The sequence below is a fragment of the Cryptotermes secundus genome, unplaced genomic scaffold (genome assembly GCF_002891405.2).
Source record: "Cryptotermes secundus unplaced genomic scaffold, Csec_1.0 scaffold598, whole genome shotgun sequence".
Lineage (NCBI taxonomy): Eukaryota > Metazoa > Arthropoda > Insecta > Blattodea > Kalotermitidae > Cryptotermes > Cryptotermes secundus.
The window spans coordinates 548016-563540 of NW_019723311.1; the positions used below are offsets into that span (position 1 = coordinate 548016).

Consider the following 15525-nt stretch of genomic DNA (forward strand, 5'->3'; position numbering starts at 1 on the left):
GGGGGTCAACATGTCACACTATGATTTATTTCTGTTCTTACAGGAAATTTATAGCTGAATTTGAAAATAATTATTATGCACTAATTTTTTTTTGCACGGTCGACACTTTCGTAACTTCGGTTAAAATGTATTATTTTTTTTGTTCAGGACCATAATAGTAAGCAAGACGGCAGTGTAGACCACAACTGTACATGTGATTAAATGCAAGTCACTATCCTAACATGGCTATCAATAGCCCCTCAGAGTAGAGACATGGAATAACTTGGTGTGGCGAGATAATTTCTTTCATTGATTTAATTATTCTATAGCAAACAAACTCCCAGCTGCCTGTATGAATGTGATTTATTTTTGTGGTGTTTGAAGACATTTTGAACTGAGTTGGATACGAGCGTACAATGATACTGTCACATGTCCTGGTAACGCGACAAGTAATTAATAGGTTCCGTTAAGCCTCGTCCACATTACTCGTGTTCGCCAGGCTTGTGCTCGTCGGGAGACTCGTCTGGCTTTTACCTGTGCTCGTAAATCTTCGTCCATACTACTTCAGTTGCTCGCCAAGCTTCGGCGCGTGAGGGTCCGTATATTTACTCGTAGCGTGTATAGGCTGTAGTCGCCTTTTAATTTATTGTCTATAGTTTTTAAATTAAAAAAATTAAAATTTGCTTGTCTCATGACTTGTCATATCGTCCACATTAATCGCGAGAATAGCGAGTAACACGAGCACGAGCACGAGTGATATGGACGCAACTTTAGATGAAGCGACTTGTTGGATATTCACCAGGCGGAACTACAATTAGTTGTAAGACAATCTTACTGTAACTATAACACTTCGTAACTACGAAAAATGACAACACTCTAAAGATTACTGTAACTACACCATTTAAAATAAAGACTTCACTTCTGATCTCTGTTTGTCTTCTGTTGGTCAGTTCTCTCTCTGAGGTATTTTTTTTATTGCTAGTGGGGTGGGACTAAGTCCCTTTTACTGCGGCCACTTCTGGCATATTGTACCAGCCCCAGATGACAGGTGATGGTGCATGTGGAGCAATTGGTGGGATGAAGATTGGCAGGGGAAACCGAAGTACTTGGAGAAAACCTGCCCCAGCCCCACTTTGTCCACCACAATTCCCACTTGACCAGAACCGGGATAGAACCCGAGCCGCCGCGATGGGAAGCCAACGACCAACAGCTTGAGCTATGGCATGGCCTCTCTCTGAGGTAAGTTCTGGTCGAACCGCATGGAGATCACCTCCTTCAACAGTAGAGTTATCGCGTTATTTCGCTATTACTCTGCTTTGTAGGTTCGTTACCATGTGAACGGAAACATTTCTGTATGCCCTGTCTAGGAATCGACGTGACTCTGTATGCAATGCATTGCTTCTTCAGTCGTATTCGTTGCTGTGGAAACGGGTATCAAAAATCCGCTGTCCAACAGCGGCGCCTTCCATCTTGCCACGGGAACGTGCTCAGCGAAGCCCCACCCAGAAGATGGGCAGATTTCAGCTTTCAGGCGTCATGTCAGAATATAAAGATAGTGAATGATGAATTGGGAAGGATGTGAACGTATTCGGTAATAATATATTTACGACTCTGTCCCATCATTTCCCTGAAGTTAGTGTGGATGAATCTCGAAAAGCCTCAGGACACCTTGTACTCGTATATGAGCATGTGATTCCAACTCGGGACATCAGTCCGGAGTGCTTATTAATATTCTTGTCCCCGGCGGGTATAGCGACAGCTGCTGAAGTGTCGAATATGTAGACATGCCATGCAGCCATCTACATTTCAGTTACTTGAGATTTGAGGGGAAACTTCCTGTTAGTTTGTATCATGGGCCGGTCACGGTAGCCCAGCGGCTTAAGGCATGCACTGTTTTCGCTCGCTCGGAAGCCGAGATCATGGGTTCGAATCCCACTCAGGGCATGGATGTTTGATGTTTTTGTATGTGTGTGCGTTTTTCTGTGTTTGTGTACATGTAGAGACTTTGCGACAAGCTGATCACCCGTCTTAGGTGTCCTACTTACTGTGTAAAAACTAGTAAACCGAAGTGAAACAGAAAGTTTCATGGACGTAGGCCAAGGCCAGATCGAGGCTGTAGCGCTAAAGGAAAAAAAAATACATGGTTTAAAGAGAACATAATTTTCGAGCACCCAGTCGTATGTCTGTTTATGACGAAGATGACTTGCTGGACGCCCAAGCTACTGCCACGGAGAAGCAGATACCATCAATTCAACGTGAAGAATAGTACGTCTTGAATACAATGGGTGAAGATGAGAAATCTGTCTGAATAAAGAAGTCGGCCACAAATGGACAAAAACATTCAACCCACACCCATACTGACAGCAAGCCATGTCTCACTTCTACGTGAGAAATGCGTGCACAGTGCTACCAACCTACGTTAACATCGTGACAATTTTATAGTTTCGCGCATAACTCTACATTCTTCTGTAGATTAATGCTCTTGTTTAGTGAGAGACAAATTGTTGTTCCGAACACAGCTGTCTCCTTGAAAGCGTCACACAGCAGGTCGTGGATCAAGGGTAGTGTACCCGTTTGTCTTTCGCTAGTGACGGCACTAGTTATCTAAAGCGAAGCATTTCAGTCTGCGACGGTATTCATAACCAATAGGTAGGATACTCTGCCCGGAAGAGCAGGAGGGGAAAATGGGGGAAGTTTTCATCCACGAAGAAATACAGAGATAGTTTACCTTAACTCATTTACACGTAAAACTATACTGAAAATAAAATTGCCATTGAAAGTATCCAGTTCTGTACGGAAGAATAATTTGATCTCATTTTGATTTAACTCAATGGGTCCATATCAGATATTCTGCCGTCCTCACTGCTTGCATAAACGCCTGTGTCTCCGAAATGAGTTTTCTCCAACCTCCTGTCACTTCATTTCTCTTCGGTCCCAATATTCTCCTCAACACCATGTTCTCAACACCCTCAGTTTATCTTCCTCCCTCCAAATCAGCAACTGAACAAAATCCTAGGGCAGTTCCATAAGCTCTCTCCTCATACCTTATTTTCCTGAGACCTATCAATGCTATCCTCTGACTTCCTTTCCCAGTCTCCCAAGTGGAAAATTTGCCTGGGGTTTCTGCACCAATATCCTGCGTGCATTGGTTTCCTTTCAAACCCATTATACTGTCTTCTGTTCTACTGTCAGCACTAGACGACGAAGTTCCTTGCAAGATGAAAGTAATCAGTAATAAAGCCAAGAAGCCCCAACAGCTGACTCCTAAGCTAAAGAGAGCAAATTGTGCTATAAATCTGAGAGTAGTCAGATAATTTTTCTATGAAGACTACGTAGAATTTTTTCGTTTAAGTAAAAAATAAAGCTATCCCTGTAACAGGCCGTGAAGGCCCATAGGATTGTGAGAGTTTACTGAAGTTAACTTGGCAAATACTTTCCTCTTTGCCTCCGTACTCAGACCCACACAACCTCTTACTCAAAGAGTACCGGGAGCTATTACTCCAAGTCAGAGAGGCCAGGACGATTGTGACTGTCCATTTGATGCCGATGTAATTTTACGTGGAGCTGTATCTCCACTCCCCATACGGTTTCACAGTTTGCTGTTTAATTCAAAGCGAAGGAATGATTTAACATTAATTGGTCATAAATTAAAATACAGAATTTCTCTCTGTCGTGTGATTAGACTAATATTTCATTCTCTCTGTTGCTTAGGTATCTGAAACATGATATCTGGTGTGGGACATGACAAATATTTACGCAGGTTTAAAACAATCCCTGCACGTTCACTGTTCTCAGAACTACTTAATACTATTTTTGTGCATAGGATATATGCTGCAGAGCCTTGTCCTTTCTTCCTCCATTTACTGAATTACAACGTTAAACTTCGACATCATGTGACAGTGAAGCAAAGTGAAATGAGCAGTTACTTAAGTATCTCTTTTTCTCTCTCTCTCTCAGTATTCTTATAAAGTCTAATGATATGCTTGCAAAACTGCAATTAAAGCTGTCAAATTTACCTTACCTTCCTCGTTAGATGATACTTCATCCCGAATATCACGCTTCTTGCAGAGCCTTGAGAGACCCATAACGGGGTTCACCAGAGCAGCGGCAGTGCCCAAGATATCATCAATGTTAGTGTGGTTGCCAATGAACAGAGGCAAATGCTTGGGTCTCGATTTAGTGGCCTGGATCTTGGGAGCCTTCCGCTCTGGTTCTTCAATATTATCATAAGGTGAACTCCTACCAGTCTTCTTCTCCCCCCTGGATTCTGAGATATTACCCCCAGAAGCTGTAGAAGGCAGTACCAATGGGAACTTTGGCACTCCGTTTCCATGTGCCTTTTCTTTGTCTTTGTTATTATCTTCACTGAAGTCTTCCTCAGAATTTCCGCTGGGTGAACTTTCTACATTATCCTGGTTTCCTTCACTTGATTTGAGGCACTCACTGAGAGAACAGTTGCTGTCAAACCTTTTAATCCCTTCTGGGACATCTCCTCTGCTACTTAACCACCAGGCCTTTTCCCCAGATTCTTGATGTCTTAGCTTGTAAGGGAAGGTCCTGTTGTCGGACTCTTCCTGTCTGTGTTCTGGCTCGTTCATTGCACTCTCAGCCTGATTGTTCTTGTTCCTTTGCGTTACGTCAGAGTGCGGCGTATCATTACTTAACCACCAGGGCAATTCCCCTGATTCCTGATGTCTAATTTTGTGGACATTCTTTTCCGCTTTCTTTCCTTCTGCCGACTTCTTGCTATCGGAGTCCGAACTTTGTAATTTGTTGACTGAGGAATTGCTTCGTATTCGCTGCACTCCCTGTGTTGTTTTGTTGTCTCCATCAGAGTCTTGAAGCTTATTTATTGATATATTGCTCTTCATTCTCTGAACCACTCCTGAAGTCTTCTCTCCATCAGAGTCCTGGAGCTTATTAATTGAAGAATTGCTGTGAATGCGTTGAACTCCCTCTGGAACAGGGGCACTGCTATCCAGCCACCATGGAAGCTCTCCTGATTGTTGATGCCGGAGTCTGTGAAATTTCGTCTTTGTATTTTCATCTCCCATCCCAGAGTTTCCAGAGTCATAATCTGAATAGGTGCTTTTATTTAGAGATAAGTTACTTGGTGTTCTCCAGACCCCGTTAGACTTGTCAGTGTGGTTATTAGAGTTCTTGAATTCTGTATCAGAATCGCGAACTTTGTTTATAGAAGTGTTGTCTTGAATTCTCTCAACGCCCTCAGGAACAGGTGCACTGCTGTCAAGCCACCATGGCAACTCTCCTGACTGTTGGTGTCTGAGCCTGTGTAATTTTTCTTTTTTATTTTCTACTCCCACAGGAACTGTAGAAGCATCACTTTTTGAAAATTTTTTCTGATGCAAGAAAGTACCACCAAATGTTTTCTGAACTACTTCAGACTTGTCAGTGTTGACTTCTGCTTTCTCGTCTCCCTGAAGATTATCTACAGAAGAGTTACTCTGTACCCTCTTTACCCCTTCCGGAACATCACTACTGTTGTACCGCCAAGATAACTCCCCTGACTGTTGGTGTGAAATCTTGTATGATTTTCGCTTTGTTTTTGTTTCATTATCTCCTTTACTTTCTATGCGTTCCTTCAGTTTGTCCAACGAATCGTTACTTGAGACCTTCTGCATATTATCTTTCTTATTGCAGTCCGTTTCCGCGTCCTTTAGTTTATTAACTGAAGTACTGATTTCCATTCTTTTGACACCTTCAGGAATATCTGGGTTACTGTCCAGCCACCAAGCTCTATCTCCTGATTCCTGCTTTCTTATCTTGTATTTATGGCTAAATTTGACGCTTTCATCTCCAGAACCAGTTTCGGTTTTATGACTAAAGTCAGAGATACTATCCTGGGAGTTACATTTATTCACTATGCTCTGTTTCGTCTCACCCACATCTTCCTTGTTAGACATGTCCAGCGACTGGGTGCTGCTGGCCCTTTTTAGTCCTTCCAAATTATTATTCTCTTGCTTTCCTCTAAACAGATTTTTGACTGGGGCTAGAGCCCTCATAAGGAATGACTTAGACTCATCTGCTTTAGGTGGCTTTGGACTGACTGGTGGCCTGGGTGGCTTATCTGCAGACATACACAAGTCATCACTAGATGAAACTTTTGTAGTTGGAATGACAGAATTTTGCTGCGAATCTGCTATTGCAGGCGATCTAGAAGTCCGTTGTTGGATGTCTGCAGAATTAAGACATTTCACGGCTAGTCCATCATCCTCCTCATCGCTACTACTGCTTTGAGATGAAGAGGATGATTCATTGGAGCTGATATCTGTGTCAGAGGCGGATGACCCATGTCGCTGTACACCAGTGGGAGACAGCGGTGTCTCACAGCAAGCTTTCGCCACTTCAGATGTTGATTTGGTTGTGCCTGGACTCTTCTGGTTAGGAAATAACGCATACTTATGAGGAGTCCCTGAAGGGAGTTTAGATGTAGAGCTACTGGAATACAGCTTGGAGAGCGATTTAGAAGTCCGTAAAGAAGTTAATGTACTGTCAACTTCAACTGGCAGTGAATGAGTGGAGCTCCCTTCACCGCAAGATGGGTCAGAATCACCAGAGCTCATAGAATTACTTCGGTTGAATTTTCTTTCGAAAGTACTAGCATGCCTTTGTTTTTCTTGCTGTTTTTTGAATGCTTCTGTCTGTAGAGCACTGGAAAGTTCCACATTAAGCGCGGATTTGCGGAAGTCTTTGTTGGCGGCACCGAATTTGTTTAGGGAATGTAAGGAGGAGGAAGTCTTGAGAATCTGGTTATTGCTGTCAGTCTTGGGAAATGGAGGTGGGAGTTTACATGTGGATGTATTAGGTAAGGGCTTAGAACATGAGGTAGATAAGGGACTAGTTTTGTTTAATGGTCCCTCATTCGACGATGATTTCAGTAAGCTGACTTCATTAGACCGTGTATTTGTTTGAGATCCATCACCAGATGGCGTTCTTGAAAGAATTCGTTCATTCAACGATGTTTTATCAGTTACTCCCTCAGAAGAGAGAGAAACAGATGATGCAGACTTAGACTTCGTACGAAATGTTATTTCGTCGCCATTTGGTACAGGACGCTTTGCAGTCACATTCTTCAATGACTTCGTTCTAATTAAACCCAAACTATCGCTTCCTTGATCTGATGCAGTTTTAGAAATTGATCCTTCAACTGATGCTGTTTTTGCCGACAATTCATCTGACGAAATGGAGGTAACTGACGAAGACCTGGACTTCATTCCGACTGGGGTTTCAGTTCCTGTTTGAGCGGAAGGTTTGCCACTTATATTCCTGAAAGACTTTACTCTGGTTAAGACTGCACTTCCGGTAACTGCATCTGACGTTTTATTTCCTTCCATTGAAGACGTCTTATCCGATAAGTCTTCCGATGATGATACATTTCTAGATTTGATTCTGTTTGGAACTTCGCCATCTTGAGGCATGCTCGTTGGTGTAGAGAATTTCACATCAGTACTCTTAATAGATTTAGCTAGAATCAAACCATTTCCCTCAATTTTTGAATCAACTGGAGGCTTAGACTCAATTCCTTCACTTGGTGTCGTGCAAGATGTCCCTACCGCCGAAATTGATGTTGGAGATGTAGGTATGACATCAGTATTCTCTGCCGACTGTTTAACATTTGTTTTCTTCGCTGTTTTGACTTGAGTTAAACTGTCGACTCCTGATTCTTTTGCCGTCTTGTAATTTTTTGTAAGGCCTTCTGCTGGCTTCTCCTTATCTTCTTTGCCAACAGTTTTTGATTTTACATAAGCTGTATCTTCGTGTTTATCGCTACCTACAATCGATATATCTCGAGGTGTTTCTTTACTTTCCACAACTTCCGTTACATTTAGCTCTTTCGCCATTGATTTATCAACATCAGTTTTTACACTGTCTGTTCGTTTTACAGTGCTGATATCATTGTCTGTTCTCCTTTCACAGGAATCTGAGAGACTAGTTTTAAGTTTCTGACTAGACAATACGCTGTCTTTGTCTTTGTCTTCGTCTATATCCTTGTTTGTAAATGCTGTAGAGGATTTGGGTTTAGGAGCTTCTTTCGTTGAGCTACTTTCAGAGGATTCTTGGCCAACAGAAGGTTTAATGGCCATTTCTTTGTCATCGCTTCTTGATGAGTAGCCATAACGTGAAGTGTATCTGGCGACGGGAGAGTAGCTGCTGGCTGCGCTGGGGTACCTGTCAAGGTACGTCGACCATCTTGAAGAGACCCCGTAACGGGATAACCTTGTTGTGTTTTCCCCGCGTTCAGCCTGAACTTCTTTGTCTATCATTTGAGGTCTCGTTTTTGGCTTCTCTATCGTCTTCTCTACAACACGAGCCATATCCGCTCGTCTGGTTCTTATATATGATATAGCAGACGGAGCTGTAGGGGACGTTCCCCTTGTTACAACTGTAATGAACGTGGTCTGGGTCACTTCTTCTTCTTCTGTTTTCTCTTTTTTGTTGTTCAACTCATTTGTTTTCCCATTATCAGCAGCTCCTTCAGTGGTTGGTGTAGTCACAGAATTGCCTGGTGTCACACCTTTCGTCTTGGCTTCTTCCGAATCTTGCTGCGAGTTGGATCTACTAATGGACCTACCACTGTAACCCCCACTGGAGTGTCCAAAAATGGTGGGCGGTTTTTCACTGGCAGGGCTTCGGATGGCGTTCGAGCCGTACTTGGAGGAACTACCAAACCGCAGTGACGAAGGCGTATGGATTGGTGATGTGACAGGTGTGGATGTTGTCGAAGAGGCAGCATCAGGGGCATAGTCTCTGCTGATGGATCTACTATACGAACTCCGACTATAAAGACGATACGGTGATATGGAACTACCACAACCCACACGATCCGCTTTCACTCCCACGTCTGCTGAGATGGCCTTCGTTTCGGGGCTAGCATCTGTCTTTGATTTGGTACTGATGCTCCTCCCTAGGGCACGGTGGCTACTCCCCATGTCCGCGTCATCTTTATCCCTTGAGTTATAGCTTGAATCCCTCGCCCTGCCCGGATACGTGCCTGAGGAATATCTGTCGCGGAGTGACAGTCGTTCGCTCTCCTTGTTGTCTTTCCTTTCCGTCGCGACGCCACTACTTGACGTCGTAGCAGGCCTCGTCTTGCTGTCTTTAGGAGAGCTCACGTAACTGCTTGTTGAGCTCCGAGTGTAGTTCGAACCGAGGTACGGCGACCTGTAGCTGGAACCAGATAAGTAGCTACTTCTGCCCGTGTTGGCACTGTCGCCTCCAGCGATAGCCCGTCGGCCATAAACACCACCTCCACTACCGCCACCATCATACTGTAAGCAAACACAGACAGTGGCTTTACGCGAATAACTACTTAATCTTCATCAAGTCAAACAATTATATACCATGTCTATAATAATAAATTTTTAGGTAAATTTGGATTGATGTCATATTTATACAATTTTACTGGAAGTATAGGATTCAGCTTTTGTAGGGCCATGTCTATTCATTCTTAAATTTTATGAATCGTTATGAGTTTTGAAAAGAGTGTTTTCAAAACGAAGCAAGTTGTTATAAGTCCCAAACATTTACAAATTAAAATTCATAGAATATTTATATGCAGCACATTTTGAGAAGTAAACGGCCATGGACGATTTCGAGGTACTGTTCTTGCATTCAAACGACCAGGCTGAGAAAACAATGAAATCCCAGTCAGGATAGGCGGTAACCCGACATACATTTGATGTGGCTGCAAGTAAGGGGAGGCCTATTAGAAAACGCACAGTCAAGCGAGCTACGTCACCACGGATCACTCATTTTCTGAAATGATTGCCCCTGAATTTTTAGAGAATTACTATCGTGTCTGAAAGTCTAGATCCTTAAGCACATGCATTTTTTCTTCCGTCCCATAATGGCACGTATAGACCCACGTTTCCTTGACCTCGGCACTAGTTGGAGGTGAGTGGTCAGCTTCATGCCCCGACCGCTTTAACCCCGGAGAAAGAGCTCCTGATGCCCTTTGGAAAAGATGCTGAATGGGCCCTAGATCCGGTGTGAACTACGAGGAGAAGTGAAAATTCTTGCCCCCACCGTGACTCGAACTCCGATCATTTAGTCGTCCAGCCCGTAGCCAGTCGCTATACCAATTGCGCTGTCCCGTTTACGTCCCATACGTCTTCATGGCATGGTGCTTAACTAGTTAAATACAGGGGGCAACTTTTACCCTAATGGCATAAATCGGAAGGGATGTGAAATTGTTATCACCAAAGTTTTTATGTGACACTGCCGAACTAAATGTAAGAAAGCAGTACCTTAATTTCTTTCACTTGTGAATGCCAATACCCTTTTCTCCCCTTTTAAGAAGTCTATATGGAAGTCAGGTATTCATTTCCTTCCAGTAAGTCTTAAAATCACATTCTATGCATGGATGTCTTCAGATGGCCATCCTAATAATTACAAGAACAATAACAATAATAAAGAGTGCTTTCTTCTGGAATGTGGCGCCATGCAGATGTGGTGTTAACCGTTCGGAGGAACGTATAGCCTCCATCTTCAGGATACAAGAAAAATCCGCGAGCGAGGAACCAACATGAGCGATACGTTTCTTCGAAACGTCGTTTTACAAAATATCTACACGGTGTCATAGCCCAAAAGATTGTAACCCTTCATGATCAGCGCTGTGAGAGCCCGAGACCTCCACTGTGCGTTAACTTTATGAACCTCATGGAAATGGCAGTCGCCACAGAAGCCGAACTTTGTCCTGCTATTGACTTCTTGGAAAGCATAAGCAACTGAAAGTAAGGTCAGTGCCGACTGTCAAGCAAATGGGAGATTGTTCCGTATGGCATGACAGGAGCAGGAGGGCGTCAATACCAAACCAGCCTACTGACCGCCCCAGTCTTCCTTCTGACGCCATACAGCGGCCGCTCTCTTCTGAGGAGTAACCTTGTGAGAGGGCATTTGATCTATATCATGTCGCTCTATGACACAGCAACTAAAGTAAGGGCCGATGATGAATAATTAACACATCTGTTTATTACTTTAATATTATTAGGAACGCCATGATACCGAGGCCCTTGATACTTGTACCCCTCCCCCATGATGATGATGATAATGACTGGAGTTTTGTTCCAATAATGGTTGTCAGGGATAAATGAAGTACTCGGAAAAAAACTTGCCCCAGCGCCACTGTGTTCCCCAAATATGGTCGGGCAAGAGCAGAACACGGCCATCGGGAGTGAGAAGTCGGCAGTTAGCAGCCCGCGCCAGAGCGCGGCCTTGTAAGTCATTAGTGCACTGTTTTATTTGTTCCGAAGGATGTAATTGGTTTGTCCCTGGAATGATAATGAATGTTTCTAGGCAGTCCGGTTTTAGGGGTTCCAAGTTGGGGTGGAAAATTATAAAAAACTGACTGAGGATCCAGAATCTGTCTCGTGGAAATTGGGAACCGTAAATTCCTGTTGATTTGTAAGATTTGAGGTTTTCACGGCGGTGACCATGAAGAATGCCGTCTCCTGTGATGACGGTATTCTTCCTGTTGATTTAATTATGATCATGAGACTAAATTTAAATTTGTAGTTAAACAACGGAGGGAAAAGTACTGGCCTATTACGCTGGAGGTACGGCGAGAAATTTGTGTCTGCCTGTCCGTGTGAAACCCCCCCTCTTTCGTTTCAGCCCTGAACCTTGTGCACGAATTGCTGCGAAGAAGTCTATCTTCTCTGATATAATGGACGTGTAGTCCACTAAAAATCAACTGACGCTTCGGAGGAACATTACGCCTGTATCTTCAGTGTCGAAGAATAAGCTAAGCAAGAAACCAGCATGAATTGTATCCCAGAAGGCAGAACTCTTCATAACCACCTATGTGAGAACCTCAATCCTATGAATTTCTATTAAATTTGGGATTGAGGTCTTTACCAAACATTACGAAGCTAATTCAATTTCGATTCCTATTCGTCAAATATAACCGCTATGAATTATGAACATTTGGGAAACCTCAATTGTAATGTATTTGCAGTTTGTGATGAATTCACATGGACAGCTGCGGCACGCCGTGGCAGTTTTGTCAGGATAGTCGGCAAACCGGGCCCAGATGCGATCCGAGCACTTCCTGGATACGATTCTAGACTTGCTTTCTGGTGGCATGTTGTTTGCACCAGAGGGGAAGAAAGGTAAGAAAGAGCAGTGGGAAGTGAAGAGCTCAGATATCGGTAGCGAAAGATCATTTAATTATATACAACAATGAAATTTACTGACGCAATATTTTTACTTCTAGACCACTGCCCTATTGTGCAGCCAATATATATCTTATCTCTTTATAATTTTAAATTATTGTTGACTTAATATTGGAGGCATATAGATTACTCTTCAGTGCTTCACGCTCTCTGGTATCAACGTAGAAAGTTCTTCGAATTTGACTTCTCTCGTACACCGCTATCAACACACTGACCTTGATATGTATGCAGTGTCCGTCTTTTAGTGCACTCAATTTCACACACAACACGAGATACGATATACAGTGAGAGTAAGAGGAACGACTCCCACAGTGGTGGAACTATGCGCGGTATTAGAATTGGGACAGATAAGATAAATAAGCTTAACAAGTTTTTAGTATATAAATATTTATTATAATTGACGAACATTTTTAAATACTTTTTAAATTTTACAGTGACATAATGGCAAGCAATGAAATAGATTAACGTAAATGGAGCACTATAGTGCCGAAATATGTTGTGAAATAACAAGTGAAATTGAGTGCACTAAAAGACGGACACTGCATACATATCATGGACGAAAAGCAGTGCATCAGGACGCTAAAATACAAACAACTCACTGACCCACTCACACAATAAGATATAATTATTTTGGAATTAACTAAACCAAATTTATAGGCTTTGAGGTTCTCACAGTAGTAGTTACGAAGCGTTATATCGTCTGGGATATAAATCTTTTAGCCAATTTTCTTGGTCAGCCAAATCTCAGGGACCTACATAAAATAAGAGGGCCTCGCCAGTAAACCATCTTGATAACTTCTGCCATAAATGGCTCAATGTGTATCTATGAGGACAAACGAAGAGATCGGCTATGCATTGCATTGGGTTGATATGTCACCTTGTGTAGTGCTTGTTACCTGCGGTGTAGAGGATGATATGCCACTGTCAGACGCCTTGGCGCCACCATAGCTGCTGCCACTGTACGAGGGACTTAGACCACTCTTGTTCCACGGCACCTGTAACAATCATCAGTTCTCTGAGAACATTGATCACGAGACGAAGAACAAAGCGCTCTAAAGACAATTTGTTTACATAACATATATATTCATAAGATGTGTTTTGTTGAAAGTGTAAAACATAAAAAATATATTTTGTGAAATAAATAAATTTCAGTTGTAAAATTCGAAAGATCTCTGGCTGTAAAATACGGGCTGGACCCCGATTATCAGTCAGTAGATTAAACAAGTGAATTCCATGATAAAATTTGCTTTGTTGTGGATAACAGAACGACTTACTGAAAGAATAAACGAGCAAAATTATGGAAGAAAATATATTAATCCCTTGATGTCTGAACCTCACATAAATAACATTTAAAACTTCGATTTCTGCCAAATAATAACGCACTACGTCACAGTTCCAAAGCTCAGTCGGTTAATGCTGTTTAGAGACGTAATTAGTTTTATCCCGAAAATTGCGGGAAACCCATAAAGACACTATCGGAAATACAGAGATGTTAATATTAAAGCAGTTGCTACCTATAGCAACTGGCGTTCTTTAAACGGTTAAAGGAGCTGCAAAGAATAACTACTGTGACAGACATCTGCAACGTATTGACGAGAGTGGAAATATGTACAATACTCACACGAAATAAATATGCTTCATTACAAATTAATTTTCTGCAATTAATATTTCACACACCACATTTACCATTTTACTAGGGCCGCAACACAGCTCAAGCGGTTAGTCGCTGGGTTCCCACCGTGGCGGCCCGGGTTCAAGTGGGATTTGTGGTGGACAAACTGGCACTAGGGCAGGTTTTCTCCTAGTACTTCGGTTTCCCCTGCCAATCTTCATTCCACCAAATTCTCCATCAGCACAATCAACCGAGGCAGGTACAGTAGGCCAATCAGTGGCCACAGTGCCGAGTGGACCCAGCTGGACTCCACCCCCCCTCCAATACGAATAAAAAAAATCATCTTTTTACTAACTGATGACGTTATTGTAACTGACTGACTTCATGAAGCTGAGCCCTTCTTGAGAAACCGCTAGTTGTGCAGCTACTCAAGAGTTTCCCAGCAATTTATTGAACCCGAAGGTTCATTATCGTCTTCACAAGAGCCCTTCACTGACCAATACTCTGAGCCAGATCAATCCAGCCATACCACCTCATCCTATTTCTGTAAGATCAATTTTAATATTATTCACCCACCTATGTCTTGTTCTTCCTAGCCGTCTCTTTCCTTCTGGCTTTTCCACCAATATACTACAAGCATTTATCTTCCCCATTCGTGCTACATCCACTGCGCATCTCTTCCTCCTCGACATGATCATTCTAATTATATCTGGAGAAGAGTACAGGTTATGAAGCTCCTCCTTATGCAGTTTATCCAACCTCCTGCCACGTCATCTCTTTGGTTCAAATATTCTCCTCAACACCCTGTTCTCAAACACCGTAAGTCTATATACAATATGATTTATATTCGAGCAAAACGAAACAAAACCATCAATATTAAATTTTAATGGAATTTGTTCAGTGGTTCCGGAAATGAGATATTCGGAAGGAAAAACGTAACACGTATACGTGTATACGTGTACAGAACTGCATTCGCTTCCACAGAATGTACCTTCTTGCCTACGTACCCGTGACGTCAGAAAACACGAATAGATTTGCTAGCTGTCCAGCTGGCAAGCGGATATACCACCAGTACAAGACACTGCTACTTCAAGGATCTTACTCTCATAGTTTCAAACGCGAATAATATTAACGGACTGAAACATTACATTCTTTTTATACTTTATGTCCCGTTCAGGCAGACACAGGCCTACTCCGTCTGCTTCACGATAAACAGTGAGCTGGACGGAAAGTCGGTACGTACGCTTAAATCCCTTCGGAGAGAAAGAGAACATTGTATATGTGTACAATATTTCCTCTAACATTTCCAACACACGACGCTAGCAGACACAACGCGCGGTCGCAAGTTGAAGATCATTACCCCACACTAACCTGTCTCTATCTTAAGGCCCGAAAGCCACGAAGACTCCAGTCAGGACAACCGGCGTCCCTCTCAAGATTCTAAAAGGGGTAGCTCCCGAATATCAGTCAGAAGGAGTTCTATATCCCGGAATATAATGCTGTGTAGTCCAGTGGTAGCCTACCAATGTTTCGGAGGAAAATCGTTTCCATCTTTAGGTTCGAACAGTAATCCAAGCAAGAAACCAACATGACGCAGGCAGAAAGTAGCTCAGCTTGTTACAAAGAACTATGCCACGAAGACATACGAGGGAGTGGAGGTATAGCTCCATCATTTTTTATCTCAGCACTAGACGGAGGTAAATTATCAGCTTCATGCCCCGGCCGCTTTACCTGCTGGAA

The 15525-nt window shown here is 42.8% G+C and overlaps 1 protein-coding gene across 5 annotated transcripts in view; it reads right to left on the reverse strand.

Annotated features, from left to right (window-relative positions):
* The window catches only part of LOC111861799, a 325084-nt gene that overhangs the window by 254700 nt on the left and 54859 nt on the right, over window positions 1-15525 (reverse strand). For all 5 annotated transcript variants that reach the window (XR_004512731.1, XM_033750460.1, XM_033750462.1 and 2 more), the window contains exons 2-3: window positions 13070-13168; window positions 4001-9269 (exon numbers count right to left, since the gene is read on the reverse strand). Coding sequence is in view for 4 of the 5 variants with exons in the window: in XM_033750460.1 (XP_033606351.1) it covers window positions 4001-9269; window positions 13070-13168 (5368 nt within the window). In the remaining variant the exon portion in view is untranslated. The remainder of the gene's footprint in view (window positions 1-4000; window positions 9270-13069; window positions 13169-15525) is intronic.